General features: G+C 32.9%; 1 protein-coding gene across 1 annotated transcript; it reads left to right on the top strand.

Annotated features, from left to right (window-relative positions):
- Positions 1-898: 898 nt before the first annotated feature.
- On the top strand, positions 899-9,183 carry Br140 (bromodomain-containing protein 140). Its single transcript, XM_011154762.3, has 8 exons — positions 899-1,208; positions 1,372-1,645; positions 3,303-4,146; positions 4,429-4,731; positions 6,449-6,623; positions 6,816-7,234; positions 8,242-8,601; positions 8,686-9,183. The coding sequence occupies exons 1-8, from the start codon at positions 1,089-1,091 to the stop codon at positions 8,864-8,866; spliced, it is 2,676 nt and encodes an 891-aa protein (XP_011153064.1). The 5' UTR covers positions 899-1,088; the 3' UTR covers positions 8,867-9,183.
- The last annotated feature ends 231 nt before the right edge of the window (positions 9,184-9,414 follow it).

Below are 9,414 nucleotides of genomic sequence, written 5' to 3'. Positions count from 1 at the left end.
GCGACTGCGGCTGCGACTCGAAAAATGGACAGCCGTCCAAACGACAGTCGTGAGTCGCAGCCACGAGTCGCTGCTTTCTGATTGGTCGAGGAAGAATCGCAATTGCAATCGCAGCCGCAGCCGCAGTCGCGAGTCGCCAGTGTGATACGGTCTTTAAGCCTAGTGGTCTGGGGCTCGATTCCTGACGGCGTGCGAATGAGATGCGCATGCAAAAATCTATATTATATGTAACGTGAACTATACATTTTCGCATACGTATCTCACTCGCAGGCCATCAGGAATTAAGTTTAAAGGCCATCACATGTAGAAAAATTTTAACCGTAACCGTAAGGTTGTAAGAAAACTGACCAATCACAGTCGATTATTATAATGTCACAAGAGAAAGGATCGACTGTGATTGGTCAGTTTTCTTACAACCTTATGGTTACGGTTAAAATTTTTCTACGTGTGATGGCCTTTAGGGTGCGTTCCGTTTCACGCATATGCGCGCATTTTTTATAGTATATGTGACATAAACTATAGATAAATGCGCTCATATGCGTGAAACGGAACGCACCCCTTGTTCTTTTCTTCTGCACCGCTGCACTGGCGCAATAAGTTAAAGTGAGACAAATATATACTTGTCTCACTCGAACTTATGCACTAGTGCAGCGGTGTAGAGGAAAAGAACAGACCTCATGATATTCCCTAGCCAATTTCCACCGCACGGAAAACATGCCGCGTTCTCTGTGCAAGAGGGGTTAGCGGTCATTTGTGTATCATTTGTCTTTCGAATGGTATGGTATCTTGGTTATGTGTATCATTATTACAAGTTAGATATTAACTTTTGATATTAATTTCTTTTACACGATATATGAAGTATTGATGAAAAAATTTGATTATTCCTTCTACGATTTATCGCTGAAATATCGCTGATCGAGTCAATCGTTATATCGTATCGCAAGTTAGAAATCTATAGTTGAGATTAAAGAAAGTAATAAACTCGTAAAATACAACATTGTAACTTGTAAAATACAACACAATATTATCTAACTTTTGAAGATAATATTATATTAGATATACGCGTTTATCGTGAGTAAAAAAGAAACATGAATACGCCACATTCTAATAAGAAGAAAGGCAGGAACAGGATAGGTATGCAGAACGAAAGCGCCAGTCCTCCAAATGCTGAAACGCTCAGCAGTCAAGAATTAGCAAAATTTGTTTTGGTACGTTTAAATAAAAATGTGAATATTCCTTCATGTTACTCATTTGTTATATTCTCATAATGGTTCCATGATGTAAGCTTTTAGTAAGTTTGTATTATGGAACTTATGAGAAATAAGCTGAAGTAAGGTCTTAAATAACATCAATATATTTTATTATTTTAAGGTAAATCCTATTGGAGAAGAAGGCAGTAAACCAATTAAATTAGGTATCTCAGATACTATCCCCATAATTCCCTTAGATGAAAGTATGCTGGATGAAAAGGTACAGAAGAATATAGTATTAGTAGAGAAGGAAAAGGAAGAGAAGAATGTTCTTAGTACCTTGCCTATTGCAACAGTCAAAGAAATAGAAGGCTATGAGAATCAATTAGGAGAAGCTGAGCCACTTCCAAATTCTTACATCAGATTTATGGAACGTAGTGGTGAAGAACTTGATGGTATGTAATAGAGTATAGTTTGTATGAGATCTATTTTCATTAGTTGAACTAAACTGCATTTTTATCTTTAGAGTGAAATAAGTATATAATATAATATTAAAAAAAAAGGAATGAAAGATAAACCTTTACATTAATATTATGACTCTAACTTGAACATTAAAATATATATATTTCCATTTTTTATATATCTTATACTTTTTCTTACATATCTTTTATATACATTTGTATTCTATTCACAATATACATTAATATTAGTGATATTTTTCTGGTGTAATTAATTAGATTACCATTAGATTGATCAATGCCTTCAGTCCACCTTGAAGTTTCTTCGACTATATGGCAAAGACCAGTGATATACCGGGTGTTTCAGACCACCCGGGTCACCCGATTTTTTCATTAACGCGACATTTTAGAGAAAAATATTTCAGACAAAAGTTGTAGGGCTTCAAAGGATCTATTTACTGACGCTATGAATTTGACCTTGGGATAACCTTGAAAAGTCCAGTCAAGATCAAAATAAAAATCTTGAATGGATACCCCAATTTTTTATTACATCATCTTTTTCTAGCAATTAATTTAAACAACTTTTGTCTGAAACATTTTTCTACTTACCTAATATTTTTTGAGATATTTAAGGAAAACTTGATAACTTTTTCAATATTTAACTCACGATCTCGCTAACTATTTGTCAGGAGAAGAAGTGGTACTAGACTTTTTTACTCTATTTAGTCTCAAGAATATATGTTTACAATAGTGCCCTGACTTTTGTTAACTTGCTGATTTTTTGAAATTTCAAAATCATCAAATTAACCAAATTCAGGGCGCTATTGGAACAATATATTCTTGAGACTAAATAGAGCAAAAAAATCTAGTAACACTTTTTCTTCTGACAAATAATTAGCGAGGTATCGTGAGTTAAATATTGAAAAAGTTATTAAATTCTCCTTAAATATCTCAAAAAATATTAGGTAAATAAAAAATGTTTCAGACAAAAGTTGTTTAAATTAATTGCTAGAAAAAGGTGATGTAATAAAAAATTGGGGTATCCATTTAAAATTTTTATGTTGATCTTGACTGAACTTTTCAAGGTTATTCCAAAGTCAAATTCATAGCATCAGTAAATAGATCCTTTGAAGCCCTACAACTTTTGTCTGAAATATTTTTCTCTAAAATGTCGCGTTAACGAAAAAATCGGGTGACCCGGGTGGTCTGAAACATCCGGTAGATTGAATTTGACTTTTTAGCCTCACTCTGCTCATACATGTGCACTGTTTCTATATACAGAATATGGTCTTTAGTGCTGAAGTTAATTATTACATTCTTTAAACTTGTTTTGTTAATAACTTTTCAATAAATTTTCAATAATATATTATTTTATTAAAATAAATAAGCAATATAGAGCTAAGATCTTTTAAATGTTACTCAGGACAATAATCTTGACAACACATGTTCATCCTAAGTAGGAACATTAATACGAAAGTTTACTGAATGAAGTTTTAGTATAATACTAGTTTGACTAAAACAAAAAAACAGACTTATAATATCACGTGACTTCTATGACACTAAGATATTTAATTATTAAAAGTTTTGTTTCAGCTATACAAGATCATTACTATATTATTATTTAAAAATAACACCAAAATTATCCTTCCGACAGGAGAGGTGGAATATGATCTGGACGAGGAGGATACTGCATGGCTTTCTATTGTTAATGAAAGAAGACTAGCCTCCGGATTGTCACCTCCATTAGAGGCTGATACGTTTGAGCTACTGATGGACCGACTGGAGAAAGAGTCGTATTTTCAACAACAAAGCAATGGCGGAGCTGGTGTCGCGGCGGATGAAGATGCAGTTTGTTGTATTTGCATGGACGGAGAATGTCAGAATAGTAATGCAATCTTGTTCTGCGACATGTGCAATCTAGCCGTCCATCAAGATTGCTACGGTGTACCATATATACCAGAAGGACAATGGCTATGTAGAAGATGTTTGCAGAGTCCATCTAGAGCCGTGGATTGCGTGCTGTGTCCAAACAGAGGCGGTGCTTTCAAGCAAACTGATGTTCCTGCGAAATGGGCGCATGTAGTATGCGCTCTGTGGATACCGGAAGTAAGATTCGCCAACACCGTATTTTTGGAACCGATCGATAGCATAGAGAGCATCCCGCAAGCTCGTTGGAAACTAACATGCTGTGTCTGCAAACGCAAAGGAGCCGGCGCATGTATTCAGTGTCATAAGAGCAACTGTTACGCGGCATTCCATGTAACTTGCGCGCAACAGGCTGGTCTATGTATGCGGATGCGGACAGTACAACCGAATAACGGCGAGCCAATGCTGGTACAAAAGACCGCATATTGCGAGGCTCACACGCCCGTCGATTATCAGCCCTCCACGAATCCTACGGACGCAAGGAGGAGAGCGATAGCTAATAAGAAAAGCTCATCAGCACCCGTTATTTCTATTCCCACAATACCACCAGAGAGGATCCGAGAAATCGCTAGGTAACAATTAATTAAGTTAACATTCCTGAACACATTGAATTTTGTTGTGCGTATGTAATTTTAATCTATATCCTATTCTAATCTTTCTACCTATCTCTAATCTTTATAGCAATTATTACATTTATTACATAAAACTTATATATAATTTACATTTGTTATACGTAATGTATTATGTATATAATAATTGCTACGTAATAATTATTATATAACATAAACGAAATGTGCTTATCTAATATATCACCGAGTTTATTTATGTTATGTTATTAAATTTGCCGACCACAGTCTTGCCGACGGATTACCAAAGAAGAGTCAGTTGATACAACGTCTGATTGCCTATTGGACGTTGAAGCGACAATACAGGAACGGTGTTCCGCTTCTCAGGCGGTTGCAAAGTTCACATCCGCAATCGAGACCTACGCCTACGCTCGGGGAACACATCTCGCCGACACAGGACAGCGAATTACGAGGAGAATTGTATCGTCAACTCAAGTATTGGCAATGCCTGCGTCAAGACTTGGAACGTGCACGATTATTGTGTGAATTGGTGCGGAAGCGCGAGAAGTTGAAGAAAGAGTACATCAGAGTGTGAGCATTCATTATTAATATTAACCTTTAACATAATAAAAACCGTTGTATATATTCACTATATCAAACACTTTATACTATTGTAACTATTACATAATTTAATATAAAGGAAGCTCTTTTCAAAAGATATACAGTCAGTTTAACAAATAATAAGGCAAGTAAACGAAATTTTATTAGTATAAGAAAATAGTGCTTAACATATAGTTATTAACAAATGCTTGACATAATTTTTAATATTTTATATAATTAAAAAACAATTTATAATTCAAAACTTATAAAATTTCTAAAAATTATGCTTATATATAATATTTTTCTAACATGCACTTTTGATTAGCATATTTTCACGTTTTGGTCTAATTGAACTTTCTTCAGCAAAAAATAACACACTATATACTGTACATCAATATTTATAAAAGTAGATATATTATGAAGCAAATCCATGTAAAAGTTAAAACAGATAAAATCCAAATGTTTAGAATATAAATATTCAATTTTTAAACATGAAACTTCTCAATAACAAGAATAATCTTTATTTAGATTACTAACATCTTGTTGTAAATCTACGTCATGATCTAATATTTCATAAAAAACAGAGAGAGAGTGAGAGTGAGAGAGAGAGAGAGAGAGAGAGAGAGAGAGAGAGAGAGAGAGAGAGAGAGAGAGAGAGAGAGAGAGAGAGATATCGTTTGATGTATCGTTTGATGATTTTTTGTCTAGAATCTTGATATTCTGATTGAGCTCATATCCATCCGATCTACCTTAAGACACAACTAAATAATCTGTATCTGATATAATTGATTGCAGTATTCCTTAATACGAGTTATTAGTTGTTTGTTTGTTAGTTTGTTTGTTTGTTGCCCGATATATATGACGCGTCGTAATCTAGACTTGATTCGATAAACAACTCCATTGTAGAAGTCATCATTTATCTTTATATATTTTCATAAAAATATTGAGATTATTTAAAACGACATAAAGTGCGAATATCAAGATCTTTGATGTTGCGCGGTAATCGTTTAAACAGCTTATGAACATATGGAATACAAAGTAACGAAATCTGCCAATATCTTCATTGAAATTTCTGGAGTATTTTTATGATTGTTAATTATACTTAATCTTTGTTAGACTAGTTAGCCTCTTATCTTTATTATCTTAAAAATAAATTATTTAAAATATTAATATCAATATTAAAATATTAAATGTAATAGGTGACATAATAAAATATTAACTATCATGTTTAAATAACTATCATGTTTAAATATTTTTTTATGATATTTAGGATAAGGTTATAAAAATCACAACAAAGAATCACATCATATTAGACCAAAACACTTATGAATAATTATATATAAAGCACTACTTTTTCTCATTAATAAAATAACGCTTGAATATCGAAATTAACTCGTACTTTCACTAATATTAATAGTATAATAGTAATAGTATATAGTGGCAAATTAAGAAGAAAAAATGAAATTGTCTTTGTCTCCAGTTTACTTATTTTTTATTTTGTTATGAAAATACTAGATAATTTTAAAAATAGGAAATGAAACTGAGACAGTACTTAATCTTAGTACTTAATTCTGTAATAAATATCAATAAGTGCACTTACATTTATGTAGCATCTTTTAAAGTCTCTCACAGAGTGAAATAAATGTAGCTCTTAAATAGTTAATGACGCAGAGAATTTTATAGCAATTTAAGGAAAATCTGTTTGCAGAAAAGAGCGATGTTTATGGTACGAATTGCAGCCATTAGAATGCATTTTAAATATACTACTCATAGCCATAAAGGCGAAAGACGTAAACGATGTATTTGGACAACCAGTTAATATCAAAGAAGTTCCAGATTATCTCGAGATTGTGTCACATCCTATGGACCTTTCTACTATGCAGGTAATTTTTTATTAAAGATTACGCACACACATACACACACATACATAATATCACACATCTGTTTATATTTATCAAAGTTGGTATAAAATTTTATAAGTTTTTACAAAGTTTTATAAATCCAATGAAATTTGTTGAGAATAAAGAAAATACAATCATATATTTGAAAATACAATCATGTATTTTTTATTATAGGTGAAATTAGAAAGGCAGGAGTATGATTCCATCGGAGCTTTTGAGGCAGATTTTAATTTGATGGTAAGCAATTGCCTCGAATATAATCGCAAAGATACCATGTTCTATCGAGCTGGAGTGAAAATGAGAGAGCAAGGTGGAGCACTAATAGAGCAAGCGCGTAAGGAGTATCCTGACCTCGATCCAGTCGTTGAACCTGAGCAAGTCGCTTCAAAATCCAGAAAACGAGAAAGAATTAATCGTAGCCGCATGGAAACAGAATCACAGTCCAACGAAAAAGAGATCGGTAGCGGCGGGGTGAACAGAAGAACGGCGGTATTATTTACACGTAAAGCTAGAGCGCGCGCCAGTAGAAGCGGCCAAATATTTGTTCCAGAGGACGATAGAAAAAAACAAAGTGATAGCTTTAAAGTGTACAGGTATGTAATAACGAAAATTTTCTAAATTGATTGTTTTTAGATTATTCCTGAATTATTTCTAAATTAACTCGATTTCTATATTAATATTGATCGATAATTTATATACTATAATTTATATCCAAATAGATATACATAAATTCAGCAGAAACTTTATCAGTCAATTTGTAAATATATTCCTTGTATAGGTAATTCATATGGTGATTAATCGTATTAATCACGTTATATGAAATCAATATGAAAAAAAAATACAATTTGTTTAAAACAATGTATAATGTAAAATGTTTTGAATGAGGATGCAATACAAAATCCTACTTCAGCTTTTTCAGCTTGTGCTATGTCTGCGCAAAACGTGAGATCTGTCATTATTGTGGTGAAAAGTGACACTTTTCCGATTGAATTCCAAAATTGAACGTTTTCCATGGATTACAACCTTTAAATTATCCAGTTATTGTTGACAATTTGCTCAAATTAATCATTTTATTAACGGATAGCAATCGAAATAAGATTACATCTTTGTAATGCCACCAAACAGATAACATCACCTCTTGAAGTCAGGTCAAGTCAGGTTTGGACTGACCGGATACATCTTTCTTTCTTCAAGTCCGCTTGCATTGGACATTATATAGGAGAATTCATTTGTCATCGTCAATCAGTTATCGAATCAGAAACGGATCCTTCTTTAGTTAGCTAAGCAAAGAAACTACTGCAAAAACTCAGTCAATTTGGTTCTCTTTAATGAGAACATGTATCTAAATATCGAGTCTTAGATTATATCCAATTTTTTTTTAGATATGAAGTATAATATATAAAGTATTAAGTATGTAAGGTATAATAAGCAAAATTATAAGTGTTTTACTTATAATAGATTTTCTTTTTACATTACACATAAGAAGATACAACCTGATATAAATATTTTATATTAATCATAAAAGTCTATCTGGATAATATTTGAATATCTGTATTTTGAATAACTGCCTCACAAGCACCGGACCATTTAAAATTTCCAGAAGCGGAACGATGGATAGCGACGTTGGCGAGGGAGAAAGCCAATCATCGAGCTGCAGTAGTTGCCCTACTAGCAGATCTACTACCCCCGATCAAGAAGAAGAGAAGCAGCGACAAGAGATTGTCGAAACGAAGAAAGAGAACGAAAGTAAACAGACAAGCCTGGAAGCGTTGCAACTCGTCTGGGCCAAGTGTCGTGGATATCCTTGGTACCCAGCTCTGATCATCGATCCTAACACACCTCGGGGCACCGTGCACAAAGGAGTGCCGATCCCAGCACCGCCTGATGACGTGTTAGCGCTTGCAGACAATTACAAGGATCCTGTTTTCCTTGTGCTTTTCTTTGACACAAAGCGCACATGGTAAGTATTATTAGTTCCCAACTTAGAATACTGAATACTAAATCGAGAAAATATTTAATGGTAACGGCAAATTTCATCTTATAGGCAATGGTTGCCAGGTGAGAAATTAGAAAAACTTGGAGTGTCACAGGAATTGGATGATGCAAAATTGATTGAGTCACGCAAACCTGCTGATAGGAAAGCAGTAAAGAAAGCTTATCATGAAGCTTTACTTTATCGCAAACAAACACACAACACTATGTTAAATAGTGTGTCAAACGGATAAGTTTTATAAACATTGATGTTAAAACTATGGATGTTGTGAATAAATAGCTCTTGTACCAATTTATTATAAAGTTAATTTATTGTAAGGAGAGATCGTATGGGTATCGGTTTTATCTCTGTGATTCCTACATACAATAATTACATGTAATAATTAGAGCTCAGTTTTATATATTGATTTATATCTAATAAACATAAAAGGATGATATTTTTATCACAAAAAAACAATGGACTTTTACTTTTCGAGTATCCCTTTCAATTTAATTCAGACTTGCTGAAATATGTATTCATTATATTCGAAGAACATCAAAGATTAACAATTATATAAAAGTATCTACAAAGATTCTTGCATTTAAATAATATATAAATATTTAATATATTAATTATGAATATTAATATTCATAAGAAATATTTATATTTGCACATACTTATAAATTTTTAATCTATCGTATTTATATAAGACTATCTTCTTATATATAAGAAGTATGTCTGGACAGTATCCGAGCTTACACTGTACAAAAAGAAAGAGCAATTCTGGATTAATGGCAATTA

The sequence above is a fragment of the Harpegnathos saltator genome, unplaced genomic scaffold (genome assembly GCF_003227715.2).
Source record: "Harpegnathos saltator strain DR-91 unplaced genomic scaffold, Hsal_v8.6 scaffold846, whole genome shotgun sequence".
In the NCBI taxonomy this organism is placed as follows: domain Eukaryota; kingdom Metazoa; phylum Arthropoda; class Insecta; order Hymenoptera; family Formicidae; genus Harpegnathos; species Harpegnathos saltator.
The sequence above is the reverse complement of the archived record's forward strand: the minus strand, read 5'-3'. Positions and strand labels throughout refer to the sequence as shown.